We start from the raw sequence: 18,933 nt of genomic DNA on the forward strand, positions 1-18,933 counted from the left end.
AACAGTTAAATCTTCAGACAAACGACTTTTAGCACTGATTCCAAACTAAGAAAGCTAGATATACTTTGTAAAGCAACACTGAGATTGAGTTTGAAGGGCATGCGGTTGGAATTGTTCTTAGTTTTAAACTGGATTTCAGCTAAAAGGCAGTACAAAGAAGCTAGGAAGTCACGAATTATTCAAGACGGGCACCTTGACCGGTTCCTTTAATAATGAAGAAGTTTGAAAACACACAGTGTAGCTATTACATACACACTGGTCTATTTTTGCTTTGAAACATATTTTTAGGGGGGTTTGTCAGAGCAAAAAGAAGATTTCTAGATCTAAGCAGTGTGCCAGTTACTAAAGAGATTATCTTGTTTTATTATCTTTTTTTTTTTTTTTGAAGCAGTATTTTAGGTGGGCTAACAAAATATTTAAACACTTTATTTTTAAAGCATGGATATAATCTATAGGGGTGGTTTAAAACTATGTATTCAGTCCCACTTGATTCCACTACACAAAGAAACACCAGTGCAAATCTGACCAAGTGCTATATGTGACATTAATGTCTGATACTGCCGTGAAGAAGTCCTTCATAAAGAAGCATCTGTTTACCATTTCTTGTTAATGGAGAAAAGGCATAATCCTGCAGCAACGGCACTCCTCTTACCCTTTCAGAAGAAAGTATCTAATACAAAATTGTTCATTCTTTATAGTATTTTTTTTAGCATTTGAGGCTTATCATTCCCTTACCCCTTAGTATTAAGGCAGGTAGTCTAATATTAATCTGTAAAATCTGCTCAAGCCCTTGAACAAGCAACATGTGAAATGCTAGGAAGCATCACCTATCATTAAAACTAGTACCTGTTCTTTTTTTATCTTAATAACAGTTTCTCTCAAATATATCTTTTTTTTTTTTTCTGAACACTGAAGAAATCACCAAAAAACCCTCTATATTCTTACAAAAAACAACCTTAAGACAAATATTTTCCTGAGCCATGAGCAGACAGATGGCATTTATGGCCAGTGTTCCACACACACCCCTTCATTATTCCTCAGGAAATTCTCTGTATCAAGACTGTTACTGCCTTGCTATTATTTTCCCACCACACAGTGTCTTCCATATGGATTTTGTACCTGCCAGTAGTTGAGTTTAATAGAAACCATAACAGTTATTATACGTAAAAGGACAAAGCAAGAAACCAGACGTGATCATGCATACCAAAACTCAAACAAAAAGTTACCCAAGCCTTTCTTCACAACGGCTTTCACTGGTGTTGTGGGACGACGAGCTGCCTTCGGCTGTTCTGCTGGCCCTTCTCTGCAGTCTTCACCTTTGTACCCAGGACAACATCTCCATTCTAGCTCTGTTACTGTCTTATATGCAACTGTGTACCGAGGTCTGAAACTCGTTCGGTACCTGCCAAAACAGAAAGTACTGTAAATGATCTGTAACATAAGCCATTATTTAGACCAAGCCTAAAATTAAAACTGTTTTTCTTTTAAGTGAGATTCAATTAACTACAGACATGCTTTATTTTTTTCCTTCAAACATTAATTAAACAAACTTTTTTGTCCAGGTCTAAAAGTTACATGCACTTAGCACAGTCATGTCAGGAACAGCAAACATGGCCCAGGCACGAGGGACTTTCTTCTATGAGCTGAGGGACAATGCGCTGGGGGAAGTGAAGGTTCATCTTGTCAGGCACTGCTGAGAGTAACAGTGACTGCCAGCATATTACTCTATAAATTCAAAACCTTTCTTCTCTAACTGCTTTTCATCACAAACCCACCCACAGGGCTCCTCTGGCAGCAATTCTTTGCGGCATCAAAAATGCTTCTGCCTACTTTGTCCCACTTGTCCCGCCATCATCGTCACTTAAAACGTTCCTCGGAATCCATATGTACCGAGCAGTCAAAGCCAGGAAGGCTGTTCCAGGAAAAGACAGGATGCTGACAGCGTGAGTCAGATAAGGACATGAAAGAAGGGGTCAGATGAAAGGCTAAGACCAATGAGGGAATCGACTCTTTCCTACTTCACTGTCCCTGTTAAGCTCAAGAGTTCTTGAAGACAATCCTATGCACCTTACGCATACACAGACTTAAGGTTCCCCGATTAATCACTCAAAACGTTAATACACGGCAACCTGATTCTGAATGTGCAACTGTCTTCAACCAAGACTTTTCCCACAATTTTCGTTAAGTGCGTATATCGTACGTTCATCTCCAGTCATACCCTATGGGATTCCCCCAGACCATATTCAAAGGCTGTTTTCTTTTATAAAAACTATTATCAGTTTAAGGTAGAATTCATGTTGGGTGGAGAGATGAGGAAATGAAATAAAACAGGGATTTGTCACCTGAGTTCTGTAAAGTGGTACACCTGGAACACAAACTTCAATATGAACGAACATGTTACCTCATGATTCCTCATGGGAATTTCTTTCTGTGAATAAAACTAGTATGACACTACCCTCTTCATAATACCTTCAGGGTTTTTTTTGTAGATTATTTCACATTAGAACAACACTTTGCATCCATTAAAGGCAGACTCACTTCCCAACTGAGGTGCCCCTAACGTAGTAATACTGGCAGAAGAAATACGGGACAACTGCAAAGGACTTAACAAAAGCTCTACAACACATCTCATTCATACGGAGCATATTTTGGGACGGAGAGAATACAGCGCAGAACGAGCATCAGAAGCACCCAATGCTATCACAAAAAATCAACTCCATGTCTCGTTAAATGTTTACTTGTATTAATATGCAAAATCCCCTTTTGTTTAAAAATAATCAGGAATCCGCTACCAGATGGAAAGAATTAAATCGTACACCAACTGTGAAACAGTTTCTATTGAAAGTCGCAGAGTTTAACTGTTAATCTCCAAGGCTTGTGTACAAATAACTGCAGAAATAATTCTGCATTTTTCATGCATCTCCCACTCCAGACATAATTCTAGTATATCCTATACCCGATAGCCGTTTGCTGTCCGTGTTTTGGTAAACTGCTTAGTGAACTTGGGGTGGGCGGCTTCAAAGTGTTAACCAATAAGTAGGAATTTGTTTCTTTTCCAAACATAACTTTCCGAGTTCTGTAACAATATATTCTACTTTTTGCACTGAGGAAATACTCAATGTTCTTTTGCATTACTACTCTATGTACAACCTCTCATTTAAGGGAAAAAAGTTACTTTGACTAGAGACAATGCCATACTTTTCCAAGCCATTTTTGGGCCAGACAGTAGGTTATTCTAACAAGCCTCTCTGGATTACCTTTTCCTGTGAATCTTCACAGAAAGGCGAGGGTGGGACTAGCCTGTAAATCTGTCCACCAGCCACTCCTAGCTGAAGTGGTTTGCTCTGGTTATCAGGTTTTCAGACTCTGCCTCGGTGAACATTAACTCAGAGGGGTTTCCAATCCTTTTTAACCTTCACTATAGCATAGATGAAACTGCTGTGGGCTGCGCTCAGGCTCATAATTTCTTTTACTGTGTTCACAAAAACATCTGCTGAACCCTGTTTACAAATGTAAAGTGCAGCCATCCCAAGGTCAAGTGCTTTAAAATTAAGTGAGTGCAACGTAGAGGGCACCATTGGAAAGGACAACATCCCGACCACCCAGGAACTTCCTTTTCCTTCTCCCTTATCTGAATGTTAAGCCACATCTCATGTAGGTAATTTGGGTAGGATCCCCTTCCTTTGAACTAGCTGCTAGAGGCAGAGGAGTGATGGGATTAGCTAAATGTTTTAGTGGTTTGAAGTGGTTTAAGAGTCATTACCAGCTCTCTCACAAACACCACATTACTGAAGTACAAACTTTGAACTTCCAGATCCATTTTCATATGCCGGAAATGGTAGTACAAACTTTTCTCTGATTGCCATAAAGCACTTGACTGCTCTAAGCTTTGTGTGTGTTCCTTTCTATACTTCCAGGGACAAACTCCTCCCTGAAAATCAAAGTATTTTGACTGTCTTCAGATGCCACTAAGTTACATTTCTCTATTTTTTTCAGTAAAAAAAATATTAAGAATGTAGCTAAAAGCACTTTTATAAAAGGCAATAAGAACAATGTTTATGCAAAACATGCATGTGTTTACTCAAATTATAAAATCAGAATTTTCCTTGTACTGTTTCTGCCATTTCTATCATATCTTAGATGAGTTTCTCTTTCCATACTTTCTCTATAGTCATGTTCATCAGTGTTCATCACCTTCAGATGACTGCAATATTCAGATAACAGTAAATTACAAGACAATCAAATACAAAAGAAGAATATAAAGAAATTTAAAGAAACCATGCTTAATATTTCTTATATCAGCTAATTATACAACTTTTATAACAATCTGCCATAAAAATAAAAAATAAGCAAGTTCAACATTCTCAGTCTTCATTTTCTTTTATTTCGCAATTTCACAATCATAATAGGCATAAAATGCTTTCGTATGATTTATTACAAAAATAATTTGAATTGCAGAAGAATCCTCTCACCTTAAATTAGAGAACAAAAACACTGTGTAAGTCTTAGCAGTCTATTCCTTACAAATACTCATAACTAACTCTGAGAGCTCAAGCAAATACACAAATTGGACCTGTTTTGATTTGACCTATGACCCGTCAAGTAATGACTATGCTGAATCTTAAACCACAATTCTCCTAGAGCAAGAAGCGTGCTAGAATGAAAATGCTTCAAAATCTGGACACACCACAGCTTTCATATTTTACAACCTGAACTGCCATACCAAGACGGTAATGCTTATGCAGAGCTCAGAAATTAAACAGGGATTTTCTTAGCAAGAGCTACTGCTTCTCTGTGCTGCCAGCCCACTTCAATTCATCACACAGCCAGTCCCATCGACTGCACCAAGACTAGTCATGTTGAGGCAGGGAAACAGGAACTTATCCTAACACTTTTCTAACTGGAATTCAGTCATATACAAGTTTCTTAAAATCACAGCTTAATTGATACAGCTTCCCTCCTTCGTGCAGACTTGTAGAAGTTGCCCATTCAAGGAATGGTGTCACTGTGCCAGGACTATCCGGATGCACTGATGAATGAATGACCTTCACCATCAAGCGGCCAGCCTAAGCGTGATTCCCAATCATGTAAGTTTTTTAAAGCCAGAACTTTGCTCGCACAGTGGGTTTCAGTGGAGGAGCTGCAGACTTCCAGGGTTTTGGCAGGATGCAACAGCACTGAACACAATTATACTCTTGGTTACGGTTCTGACAAAACTAAGCAAAACGTACCTTTCTGCTAGGGAGCACAGCCAGAGAATAATTTGTGATTCTGCACAGTTTAATGATGTAGGCTTGGGAGCTACTAGAATACAAAAATCAGATGTCTCTGTTTATACTTGCAGTATTTTGAATTAAGCTGCTCACACATTAGAGCACACAAAATGTACTCAGTGTAGCAGGAGAGACAAAATGTCATTATAATGTTGCTTCTCTGTGCAGCTGGGTCGTGTTAAACAGTTAAAACAACATGCCCGAGTTTTTCATATTTTGTCTTATAGATGTGAATCTCTGCACAGTTACCTAATGAGGCAATTTAGTCAAATGGATTCAGGAAATTTTCATATGTCTCTTAAAAGAATTACGGCTCCACTTTCATGCCTGTATATGTTGGAACACAACTAAAAACATAATAATTAATTAAATCTTCCCACTGTGACCTTGGATTTGTGCTATTCAAGTGTTAATAATCACAATTATTTTTACAACTGTCTCACAGACAGTAAAATTTTTCTTTTCTTATGTGATTAAAAATTGCATCATCAGCATTTATTGTACCTCGTCACCTAATCCTCACGAGGACTTCCCGCTAAAGGAGATGGTCACATCCTCTCAGAGAACTGAGCTAAAATAATATTAATGAGGTCATTCTTTTAGACAGCAGGAACAAAGAGTGCCTTCAACAGTCTATAATCTTTCCTTGCAAGAGAGAAAATAAGAACAGCTGGTATTTACATTACTGGTAACAACAGACATGGAGAAGGTTAACATCCTCAACAACTTTTTTGCCTCAGCCTTCACTGCTAGTCAGGCTTTACCACATCTCTTGAATCCCTGAACTTCTAAGCAGGGGCTGGGGGGGCAAGGTCCTTCCCACTGTAAGTGAAGAGCAGGTTCGAGACCACCTGATGACACTGAACAAGTAGAAGTCTATGCCATACATCCCAGGGTCCTGAAGGAACTGGCTGATGGAGTTGCCAAGCCCCTCTCCTTCGTATCTGAAAAGTCCTGGCAGTCAGGCCATGTGGTGACTGGAAAAAGGGAAATGTTACTCCCATTTTTAGAAAGGGTAGAAAGGAAGACCCAGGGAACTACAGACCGGTGAGCCTCTGTGCCTAGAAAGATCAGGGAACAGATCCTCCTGGAAGCAATGTCAAGGCACATGAAGGACAAGGAGGTGATCTGAGACATCCAGCATGGCTCCACCAAGGGCAGGTCGTGCCTGACCAGTCTGGTGACGAGCGGTGTCCCTTAGGGGTCTGTCCTGGGACTCGTGCTGTGTCATTTTATCAATGACAGAGACAGTGGGATCGAGTGCACCCTCAGCAAGTTTGCAGATGACTCCAAGCTGAGCGGTGCAGTTGACACAGCAGAAGGAAGGGATGCCATCCAAAGGGACCTGAACAAGCTTGAGAATTGGGCCCATGTGAACCTAATGAGGTTCAACAAGTGTAAATGGAGGGTGCTGCACCTGGGCTGGGGCAATCCCAGACATGAGCACAGACTGGGAGAAGAACTCATTGAGAGCAGCCCTGCAGAGAAGGACTTGGGGGGTCTGGTAGACGAAAGGCTCAACGTGAGCCAGCAGTGTGTGCCTGCAGCCCAGAAGGCCAACTGCGTCCTGGGCTGTATCACCAGAGGAGTGGCCAGCAGGGGAGGGAGGTGACTGTCCCCCTCTGCTCTGCCCTTGTGAGGCCCCACCTGGAGTGCTGCGTCCAGGTCTGGGGCCCCCAGCACAAGAAGGATGTGGGGCTGTTAGAGCGGGTCCAGAGGAGGGCCACAAAGATGATCAGAGAGCTGTAGGACCTCTCCTATGAAGAGAGGCTGAGAGGGCTGGAGTTGTTCAGCCTGGAGAAGAGAAAGCTCTGAGAAGGCCTTATAATGGCCTTTCGGTACTTAAAGTGGGCTTATAAAAAAGATGGAGAATGACATTTTACTCAGGCAGACAATGACAGGACAAGGGGGATGGTTTTAAACTAAAAGAGGGGAGACTTAGATTAGAGGTTAGAAGGAAAATTTTCACCCAGAGTGCAGTGAGGCACTGGCACAGGCTGCCCAGAGAAGCTGTGGATGCCCCATCCCTGGAAGTGTTCAAAGCCAGGCTGGATGGGGCTTTCAGCAATTTGACCTAGAGAGTGGCATCCCATCCCATGGCAGGGGGTTGGAATTTGGTGATCTTTAAGGTCCCTTCCAACCCAAGCCATTCTATGAGTCTATTACATAATTCAACTTCAGGAGTCTTTCCATAACAGGGTTTTAGCTACCAACGCCTAGACCTTCACCATGAATTCAATATGGTGATCAAATGATCCAACAAATTCAGAACAGCAATGCAAATTTCTATTTTTAATATCTAAGAAATTCACAGTTGAACTAAAGTTGTGCAGTGTGGCAATCATATTGAAAGATTCTTTCTCTCTGAGAGAAAAGTATTTTCTTAGGAAAACATTTAATTAAAAATACATGTTTGCTGCAAATGCTAGACATTTTGACTAGGGAATGAGCTCTAATTTTCTCATGGTGCTAAACCACAGAAGGAAGCAGTTAGCACTGATATTTGGAATGTCACCTAATAGCGATAAAACAAATCCGAAACATTTGGATGAAATTGGTGGGAAAACATATGGCTCCGTTCTGTAACTAGATATTAACATTCGACCTTTGGGGAAATGCAAGGAGATAACTGCCACCACATCCTCATTGTGAGCGAGGGACTGCAGAATCAGCATATGTTTCTACATAAGCAGTGTATAAAATGTTTATTCTGAGCACAAAACTTCAAGGTCAGTCCAAAATTCTGTAGTCATTGGAACAGGTCCCATAACTTCTGCAGTCTGCAAATCGTGATCCTATTGGATATAAGATAACTAATCTTCACCGTTTAATGCCTTTATTGAATGTAGATCCGCTCTTTCTAAATGATACAGCATGCTCTGGCATGTCCCAGTCTTCCAAATCTCCAATGGGAGTGCTGGGGTAGCACATAGAAAAAAACCCACACAACACCAACTATAAGATATAACTCCAATCATATCTGACCAAGTTTGTTTTTTTTTTTGCAGGCTGAAAAGGCTTCTGCTGAAAATATACCTAAGTTGGCCATTCTTCCCACACAGTTACTAAGCTCGCACCAGTTAATCCCATATTTCTAATTTCCTGAGAGTCTTGGCCTATTTGTAGCCCCTACAAAAGCTGGTAGAAATCCTAGTTCCAGTGAAATCAGGGAGACTTGATTTCTGACAGAAATCAGTCATTGACTGTAACAGTGAGATTCAGTGCACCTGAATTTCAGGTGCCTATAACATGGGTATTGATGGGCACTAGCTGTATGTGTTTCCCTCAAGCCAACAGAACAGCCAGTAGAGTCTAAATAGGATTTCATCTCATCCTAAATCCTTATTTACATCTTATTACTTAAACATTGTGTTGGACACCACTGACCTGCATTTGAGTCACCACTACTGCAGATGTCTAAGCTCCTGTGTTCACATGCATATCTCTGTATGGTAGACAAGTGAAGTTAGGGTGAGCTGAATCCTATCTCTGGATTTCGTTCATTTACAACCTTACTACTGCCGAGTCACACTGGCAGCTATCTGCTGTTCTACGCCACAAATGAGCTTAATTTAAGAAAAAAATATGTCTTTAATAGGAATTTACCCTAAGGCACTTACGGCAACCGGTGAAAAGATGTGTTGACAGGAACAGATGAGAATCACAGAATGGTTTGGGTTGGAAGGGACCTTAAAGCTCACCTAGTTCCAACCCCCCTGCCATGGGCAGGGACACCTCCCACCAGACCAGGCTGCCCAAAGCTCCATCCAGCCTCTGAGTGAAGAATTTCTTCCTTATAGCTAATCCAAATCTACCCTATTTAGTTTAAAATTATTTCTCCTTGTCCTATCACTACACTCCCTGACAAAGTGTCCCTCCCCAGGTTCCCTGTAGGCCCTCTTTAGTTATTGGAAGGCCTCTATATGGTTTCCCCAGGGCCTTCTTTTCTCCAGGCTGAACAACTCCAACTCCCTCAGCCTCTCTTCATAGGAGAGGTGCTCCACCCCTTGGATCATCCTCATGGCCCTCCTCTGGGCTTACTCCAACAGATCCACATCCTTCTTATGCTGGGGGCCCCAGAGCTGAACACAGCACTCCAGGTAGGGATCTCAAGTGAGCAGAGCAGAGGGGGACAATCCCCTCCCTCACCCTGCTGGCCACACTGCTTTTGATGCAGCCCAGGATACAGCTGGCTTTCTGGGCTACAAGTGCACACTGCTGCCTCATGTTGAGATTCTCGTCAACCACATCTCTCAGGTCCTTCTCCTCCGGGCTGCTCTCAAACCATTCTCTGCCCAGCCTATATTTGTGCTTGGGATTGCCCCGGCCCAGGTGCAGGACCTTGCACTTGGCCTTGTTGAACCTCATGAGGTTCATGCAACCCCACCTCTCAAGCCTGTCCAGCTCCCTCTGGTTGACATCCCTGCCCTCCCGTGTGTCAACTGCACCACGCAGCTTGGTGTCATAGGCAAATTTGCTGAGGGTGCATTCAATAACACTGTCCATGTCACCGACAAAGGTATTAAACAGTGCCAGTCCCGATAACAACCCCTGAGGAACACCTCGTCACTGATCATTGAGCCTTTGACAGCAACTCTTTCAGTACAGCCATCCAGCCAATTCCTTACCCACCAAGTGGTTCATCCATCAAATCCACATCTCGCCAATTTAGAGACAAGGGTGTTGTGCAGGACATCAAAAGCTCTGCACAAGTCCACTTCAGTCACTCTTCCCTTATCCACCAACGCCGTAACCCCATTGTGGAAGGCCACCAGATCTGTCAGGCATGATTTTCCATTAGTGAAGCCGTTTTGGCTGTCACCTATCATCTCCTTATTTTTCATGTGCCCTAGCTGCACTAAAAATCTATTTACAAGGAATTCTAGTGAACCTAGAAATATTTACTGATTTTGACTTGGCACTGGAGACACAAAGTTGCCTCTTACAGACTTGTGAAACTCTCATCTTTGCACTGGTCTTCCTCCTTTAGCTGGCAGTTTTGCCTTCCAAAATTTGTATAAAGAAGACAGTACATGTATTTGCAGGAGTTGAGGCCTGGGGTCTTTTCCTCCGAAAAACTGCCACTGACAATACCCACCATCCCAGTATCTAGCCCAGTCGTAGTCACCTCAACTGGAATTCCCTAAAAGGTCGTGGTCAGGTCTTTATGTAATTTAATAATCAGCCTCTAATATACATCATTAAGCTCTTATTAATAAGCTTCACACTACAGTAAAGCATTAGCCACAACTGATGTCACAGAATGAGCACCAAATCGATTCTGAGCTAAATCTTGAATAAAAAACTGCTGCAGGCTGAGAGCACTAACAGGGACTGACACCGAAGGACTCGTTCTCTCAAGAGAACAAGTTAAAGCACCGCACATCTGCACTGTGGAGTTCAGCTACACTCTGCATGTAAAACAAAGAAATCACCCATCCAAGTCACTACAAAAATGTTTTAATATTTGACTACGAAAACCCTGTAATTTTACTAAATACAACATAAAACAAGAATGAGGGTTAGAGACTAAGTAGCTTTTCCAGCGTTTACTGTTTGCTCTGCCCCTTCACACCACCTGAGAAGCACAATGGGAACAGAGATTGCTTTCTGTCTGGAGGAAACTGTTAGCAGGCAGAAACATGCCACAGGTGACTTGTATCCCTCCCTCTTACTCCACTCCCAGACTATCAGCACGTCAGGACAGAGGCAGAAAAGTTGCTGTCCTCCATCCCCTGATCTGTTGGTAACAAGGAACGAGCAGAGAATCATGCTGCCAAAATCAGCTCTCTACAACCTAACCTCTCAGATGGTTCTCTTTAATGCTGAACATTAGTTCAATGCATCCAAGAGAATCTGGATGAATTTTACTGAGGTATGCTTTTTTTTTTTTTTAAGTAAGGCAGAAGATCACAGGAACTGGTGGAAGACAAAAATGCTTCTCAGACACAGGGTTTCATTTGTAGTTCCATTCAAAACCTCCATAAGTGCCGTCATTCATTACCTATACAGTGAATTTTGATGTCAGTCATCTCAGTTAGGACTTTTTCTATCAAAAAAATGAGACTCAAAATAAAACTTTTTTTTTTTTCCCTAGATGTATAATTAAACAGAGAGAGGAGAGGAAGTGAAGAAACAACTAAGGGATTGCATTCTCTGAAGCACGTCCCCATGCCTCGTATTAATGGTTTAGTTTCCCAGTGGTGTATTTGTATGGATATGTAAGGACATATCCATACACATATATCCATATATACATGTATATCCATACACTTAGAGGCAGAGAGAGATTGATATATATCTCAATCACCAACGATTTTATTTTTCAAAAGCTGACCACTAAACTCCAGTGGGGAATGCCCAAAAAGTAAGTTTCAGGTTTAGGCTTTATAATCATAATGTTATTGAATTATTACCCCTTAAAGCTAGGCAAGCATCCATTTCTTATGAACAGAGAAACCAAGATATAGGATGCAGTTAAGTAGCTTACAGCCACAGTCTGTGGCAACACTCAAAGCAGAGCTTTGTTCTTGGGATTTACAGTCTTGTGATTCTTACATGGTTGCTTCCTTCCATTTTGTCGCAAGATAAACATACGTCAGTCAACCACATGCTGACAGACCAAAAATAAGCTAGTAAAAACACTAAATAAAATTGGATATTAAAACCTTGAAAAGACAGTCCTTCCAAAAGAGATTCAGAAAAAATGTAGAGTAGCACTGTGATGTAGTCAAAAGAGTGATGGAACAGAAAGGGGCTTAGCATCAGCTTACACGTTTACAACATCCTCACCTGCTTCTCCCTCAAGTAGGGACCGAATTTCTCCCCTTACACCAGTGGAAAGGTCCAGAGAGGATGCAAAGTACTGCTTCTGATAAAGCTCCCTGAGAAACAGAGCTCCACTAGTGTCTCTCCTGCTTCCCCAACCCACAAAATAAGCTTATTTCTAAGAAAAAGCAACTCCTAAGAGATTATTTGAAAACATACCCAAATAGAATAGACCGAGCAGATAACCAATGCTTTTATGAATCCAAGAGCTAACCAGTGGGATTAGCTGGAACCCAACTTGAATAAAACACAGCATTGTTTTGAGACCTGATACTTTTCAAGACACCAGGTCAAAGTGAATCAGAGTGGAGAGGAAAGATGAGATGTGAATGCAAAAAAAGAGGTCAGATGTCCTTAGGACTACGGGAGGAAGGGAGTAAGAATCTGCAATGTGTAAAACTGGAACAGCTCACTTTCTAGTGGTACAGAATGTTCCTTTTTTTTGGAGGTGAATTATGACAAAATAGGCCTGCAACAGGTCAGCAGCTCCCAAAAATTAACAATCTGTTATTTTGGAAACGTTTTGGTGCTTAACAGAAGAGGCCCCAGACCTCCAGGTCATACACATCTCAACCCAGAAAAACATGAAAAGTGTAATTATTTGTATTAATGCAAACTGAGGAACAGTTTGTGATTTCTGAATTATTGCAACAAACTATGAATGATGTATGAAAATTAAAATTCCCTGTCTGATTCACAGAGAAAAAAGACACTGTTGCATTCAGCGTGTGGAGGCAGAGATGCACAATTGCTAGCTCAGGGAGACGGCCAGGAAAGTTTACCACGCCCAGCAGGCCCTCAAAGATTACCAAACAAGCACTCCAGGAAACTCGAGTATGCTCTGAAGTTGTTTAAGTTTCCTTACTGTTTTCAATGCACAATCCCTTAGGCTAAACTCCCTATGCAGTCAGCTAGCTGGAGCCTGTACAAAGAAATTCTGCTTCATATGAAATACCTAAGTAGGGGAAAAAAAATCTTTAAAGGGTTTTCTAGATATTTCAAGGGGAAACATGAAATAGCCCTCACTTTCCCTTCAACTCCTAGTGCATCCTGAAAGTTTTTCTTATGAGATATGCTTTGCTAGAAGCCAGAGGCAAGCATAGCCTCTGATCCTGTACTGACCTGTGTGTCTTAGGTTTGATCCTGCCCGATGCTGAGCACTCTGACTCTGGTCTGTGCACTCAACTTCCATCAGCTGAGTATGCTCAGGGAAAACAACACTGAGGCTGTTCAAGGGCTGAAAACTACATGTGGCTTTACTACATGTTCCTAGACTAGTTCTGGTGTGCTCCACCCAGGACGCTCTGAGGTTGCCAGAAAACAATAAATTGATACGGCCACGTGAATTTGAACTGAAGTCTGACATGCTGTTTCCCAGTAATAAAATTTCCACTTTTACTCAAAATATTTTTATTTATAAGCATTCTATACTGCCTATTAATAGCTGTGCATTGCTAGTAAGTATAGCCATCTATCCCGACATTTACGATTACAGAAAACCAGCAGTAACAGTCTGTGAAGTTACTTCAGCCTTTTTGCCTTAAATCTTCTTCTTGGCAATGGCTGAGCTTTGAAACTGTGCTTTGGATTGGGAGCAGGCTTATTTATGGTTATTTAATACAAGAAAGTTGGAAAATATTGCTCAATGAGAGATCTGGAGAGGCTTGCTAGTTTAGCTCTTGATGCATTTGTAACTTTCTTGACTGTTTTCTAAGTACGTGCAACCTGGTGAAGTAATTGGTTTGCTTCTTGTACGTTAATCATTAGCGTTAAGATAAGATGCTCACACTAAATCATGAAATCGCCTCCCCACAAGCTAAAGACAGGTGACCTGACTTTATATTATACTCTTGAGCACAAGCATATCTTTACACATGAGCAGAATTAATGAGGACTGTTATCTGGATTAGGGGATCTGATAAACATCCTTTCTTTAATTCCCTGAGCAACCTGACCTAACTTTGAAGCCGACTCTGCTGTGAGCTGGGGGCTGCAGGGTGATTACATGACCTCCAGAGGTTCCTCCCACTGTAAATTTTTCTATTTGATTTACTACCTCTCCCTCCATGGGACTGGGAAGTCCTGTTTGCCAGTTCTGTGGTAATGATGGAAAAACAGAAAACATTCCCCTGCTTCAGTTCACAGGCTTATTATTAATTAAACTCCGCTAGTGAAAGCAGATTTACCCTAAAATGCTGGGCCATAAATTGGGGCATCTAAGATACAAGTGTCCCAATGTACTCTACACCACAAAAGGGGAAAATAAATAAATAAATAAAAGAAAACCAAAAAAAATGGTAGAGTAACATCCTACAACAACATCCTACCCTGAAGCAGCTACACTGACCAGAGGATGCCCAATAGATTCAGCAACCCTCAAGAGTTTGCAGGACCTAGCCAAGAAGAAAACACATTTGGCTTTTAGAAACAGATAATGCTATTAAGCCAGTTAAGTTTCTAAACTATTCAGAAGAAAGCTAGGAAAGAAAACTCCTAACAGAAGAAGTGGGGAGGGGTCAGTAATTTAAGAAACGATGCTAAATTTCAAAACACAGGAGTTCTTTTTAGTGAGTAAGGACACTAACATTTTTGTATAAGTACCCTTCATTCCTACCACCCATTAATAACAAAGTTTCTCTCTCCTTTACCAGTCACAGTTTTAAGTAAAATAAATCAGGAGCCCCCCAAACTTCAAAGGGCACGTACTTCAAAGGGCAGGTCTGCTTTTTCTTTTTCCTCCTTCTCTTCATATCTCTTAAGCAGCCACACTTTAACTCACATTTATCCTTGACACCTTTATCAGCCAAAGCCTTCACTAACTGTTCAGTGAGGAAATCATTATTGAGCACAAACACCTACAGAACAATGAAGTGCAATAATTTCCTCAATTTCAACGTAACATTTTAGGAAATCAACCCTGTAACCAAACTTAAATTCCAGTTGACACTCCTAGATCTGCAGTCATTCCAACAGTGTGGGATTATTTTTTTTTTAATTTTAACAATATTTTAAGCGATATTTGAATGGGCCTAAAGGGCAGACATAAAGGGTTCATGCACATATATGATTTAGGTTTAATCACCAGAGCTTTCTATTTCAACCAAAGAAAAAAAATGGTGGTAACTATAATTCATATCTGCAATAGCTAACACTTGTCCATGAAGAACATTTGGAATTCAGGAGTACACTCTATGCTTAAGGCAGTGAAATGCTCAGAGCCCTAAATGCAGAGAACTATTTAAGCAATCGCTGTGCAGAACCTAGACTGCACCTAAAGAGTGCACTGTAGGAGTCTTAAACTAACTTAAATCAATAGTAAATCCACTGACTGAACACACGCACAAAAAAAACCTCAAGTACTAATAAAACCCATAAATCTATGATACATTTAACAAGTTCTTTGTTTGACTTGGATCTCACTGTACCCACTGTCTGTAAGAGAATGAGGCCTTAGATAAATCAAGGGTATCAGAAGGAGACTACACAGGGACTGTAGTTTATCCCAGTGAATATCTACTATTTAGTTCATTTTTAACTTCTCTATCTAAGTGTATAAAGGAAAAAGAGAATAACTTCAGAAGAGCCCTCACAATCTTTTCTTTGTTTCTTTTATAGCTCTTTCCTGTCCTATTTTTGTCAACGTTAGGCTCTGAGCTAGCAAACGTATACAAACACATTTTGTTATTCAGACCACTACTCCTACTGAATTAAGCAACACTTTTCATGTGAAAAGTGTGTTCTGTGCACAGGGGTTTGCACGATTTGAGCCATGCATTTCCAACGCTTCTGATTAATTCCCTTCTTACACTGCTCCTAAGAAAACGTGCATACTAGCAACAGACAGAAAAAATAAGTCATTGCCTATAAAAAAAAAAGTTTAGAACTGAATAAAACTTCAAGAGTTTGATATGACCTGCTTAAAGGATATTCCAGATGCTTTCAGTGTTCATCAGCTGTTGCTGTAATAGGTACTTAAAATATTTTGTGTTAAGAATGAGGAATTATTTAGCAGTTTCCACTCAGGTTATGAATAAACAACACTTATGTTCACCAAAAAAAAAAAAAAGCAAATTCAGGAAACAAAGGCTTATGATAAGTATCTAATTCCGTTCTCAAAGAACAAAAAAACCCCATGAGGTTGGCCACAGCAGGCGAGCCCAAATGTCTGTTCAGCCCCATATTCTATCTCTGACAACAGCCAGCTCCAGATGTGTAGGAAAAGCTGAAGGACAGACAATGCCATTTCACAGAACCACAGCATAATTTGGAAGGGCTGTGACTTCTGGAGGTCATCCAGTCCAGTCCCCCACTAAAGCAGGGCTTCCCCTTCTGACTGCTGCCAAGGTTTCCACCAGCTCAACCAGTCCTTGGTTCAGGAATTTCCTGAGCTAGAAGCAATGCCTTTGCACTTTCTTCATTATCTACTAGCAGATAGTCCAAGAAAACCCTAATTTACCACCTCAGAAATTCCTTACCTCTATTCCTGTTGATGTATGTGTTCATGGAGTTCAGTTTCAACCCTTCCTCACTCCTCCACAGCTCTACTACTGGGGCTCTGTACAACAGAGGGTACACCCCATCATAAAGCCCAAAACCTCAATCACAAATCCAAAGCGGACAATTCAATTCTCCAGAGAGAAATGAGGGAAATTACACAAGACTGTGTTGCTCAGCTGCCTGCTGCCTTTGTTATTTGCCTCCAATTCCGGTGTTCATATATGCCAGTAGAGAAAAGCTATTTTTTCAAACCAAACTAAAATCAGTGCATTCAAAAGCCAAAACCCATTGCCACAGGCCCCTGGGTGGCAGCACCATCAGTGTACATAGCCCATTTCAGAAGCACCCATGTCACAGCAGTACCAGCTGCACCCTCACTTTCTCATGTCAAAATAAAAACTAGCTATTTGTCCTCACCATCAGGTCTGTCCAAGCATAAGTTTAATCCCACCAATATCTGTGGGAGTCCAACCCCTGACTTCTGGAGGTGAGACAGTTTCAGAAAGCTTATCCCGTACAGCTTTCCAATAAAAAGTGCAACTATTACTGTTTTTCAGGTGGGGAAACTGAGGAAAGGGGATGAGCCAGTGGGTGAGCGTGATGCAGCTGTCCCAACTCCTGCTCTACCTGCAAGATCACACAGCCTTGCTACATACAGCACAACGTGCCGGTCACCCTGTGGGCTTCACAGAATCACAGAATCATCTAGGTTGGAAGAGACCTCCAAGATCACTGAGTCCAACCTCTGACCTAACACTAACAAGTCCTCCACTAAACCATATCACTAAGGGCTACATCTAAACGTCTCTTAAAGACCTCCAGGGATGGTGACTCAACCACTTCCCTGGGCAGCCCATTCCAATGCCTAACAACCCTTTCAGTAAAGAAGTTCTTCCTAATATCCTACCTAAACCTCCCCTGGCGCAACTTTAGCTCATTCCCCCTCCGTGCAGTCGCGCTCAGTCACATGAAGCTTAAATCATACTTCACACCACGCCGTGCAGGAATCTCTGCATTGCCTGCTCCCCGTACAGTACAACTGATAAGGAGACAGAAATGGTGAACGCGTTGGGTCGTGCTCCTGCCTCTCCCTTTCTGTTAGCCACTGATCTAGCCGTGGGGCACCCAGGAGACCTGCTGTGAGCACTGCTCACCCTGCCAAGCCCGGGGCAGGGTGCATGGGTGTGCCCCCAGCAGGTGCTGGCACTTGGGCCGCCCATGGCAGCGGTGTGGGGCTGCGGGACGGTGTGCCAGCTCAGCTCCCCACCCCTTGGTCTGCGCACAGCGAACGCGCCGTACGCCCCAGCGTACTCAATATGGCTCTAATTAGCTCCGGCAGCCTTATGTTTGCAATAAAAGCGAGCGCTTTGTTCGGGGCGTGTGCCTGGGGACCAGGGACCAGAGAGCGGTACGCGCCGTCCGGCCCGTTTTGGGGTGCAGCGAGCCCCTGGAGCGCAGCCACCGCCCTCCCACGGGGCCCACGGGGCTCTCGCTCGGGAGGGCTTCGGGCCACCAAGCGCTTCCCCTCCCAGGGTCGCCTCCTCGGCTTACTTACACCGGGGTCGGCCGGCAGGGAAACTCGTTCCAGGCGCACTTGTACTGGGCCTGGACGTAGCTCTCCGTCCCGTCCAGCACCGAGCAGCTCACGTTCCTGTTCACTATGTAGGCGCACCAGTTCCTGGGGGGGGGAGAGACAAGCGGCATCAGCCCGGGGCGGAGGCGACGAGGGGGGCCCATCCCGCACGCCCCGTCCCGGCTCGCCCCGGCTCGCCCCGGCTCGCCCCCGGGGGCTCCGCGGTACTCACTTGCTGCGGGAGCCCGGCCGGGAGTACCGCAGGTGCGGGGTGGCGTGGCTGAGCCCGGCGCCCAGGGCGAGCAGCAGCGGCAGCGCCCAGCCCGAGGGCGCCGCGGGGCAGGGGCTCAGCAGCTCCATGGGCCGGCCGCTGCCTCTCCGCCGGCTCCCTCCGGCCGTCTGTCCGGCCGGCCGTCCCTCCGCCCGCCCGCCCGCAGCTCCCTCACTGACGCAAATCCCCCCCTTCTCCACCCCGTTGCCGCCCCTCCGCAGTGGCTCCGCGCCCCTCCGGCCCCGCCGCCGCTCCCCTCCACCCCCGCCGGGCCGTGGCCGGCCGGCCCCGCTCGCCCGCCGCCCCCCGGCGCTCCCCTCGCTCCCCCGGCCCGGGCGGAGCGGGGCGGCGCGGAGCCGAGGCGCGGGGGGCGGCCGCCGGCCCCACATGGCGCCCGGCCGCCATGAGCGGGGCCCCCGCCGCTGCCGCCGCCCGTTGCCCCCTTCCCCTCGGGCCGGCACCCCCTGAGATGGCGGCCCCTGAGGGGACGG

General features: G+C 43.6%; 1 protein-coding gene across 1 annotated transcript in view; it reads right to left on the reverse strand.

Annotated features, from left to right (window-relative positions):
- EMILIN2 (elastin microfibril interfacer 2) overlaps nucleotides 1-18,618 on the reverse strand; it is a 36,120-nt gene extending 17,502 nt beyond the window's left edge. The window contains exons 1-3 of the mRNA XM_080580003.1: nucleotides 18,404-18,618; nucleotides 18,154-18,276; nucleotides 1,227-1,402 (exon numbers count right to left, since the gene is read on the reverse strand). Of these exons, the coding sequence (XP_080436129.1) occupies nucleotides 1,227-1,402; nucleotides 18,154-18,276; nucleotides 18,404-18,531 (427 nt within the window). The 5' untranslated portion in view covers nucleotides 18,532-18,618. The remainder of the gene's footprint in view (nucleotides 1-1,226; nucleotides 1,403-18,153; nucleotides 18,277-18,403) is intronic.
- Nucleotides 18,619-18,933: the final 315 nt, after the last annotated feature.

This window comes from Anser brachyrhynchus, assembly GCF_964034855.1.
Source record: "Anser brachyrhynchus genome assembly, chromosome: 2".
Taxonomy (NCBI): Eukaryota; Metazoa; Chordata; class Aves; order Anseriformes; family Anatidae; genus Anser; species Anser brachyrhynchus.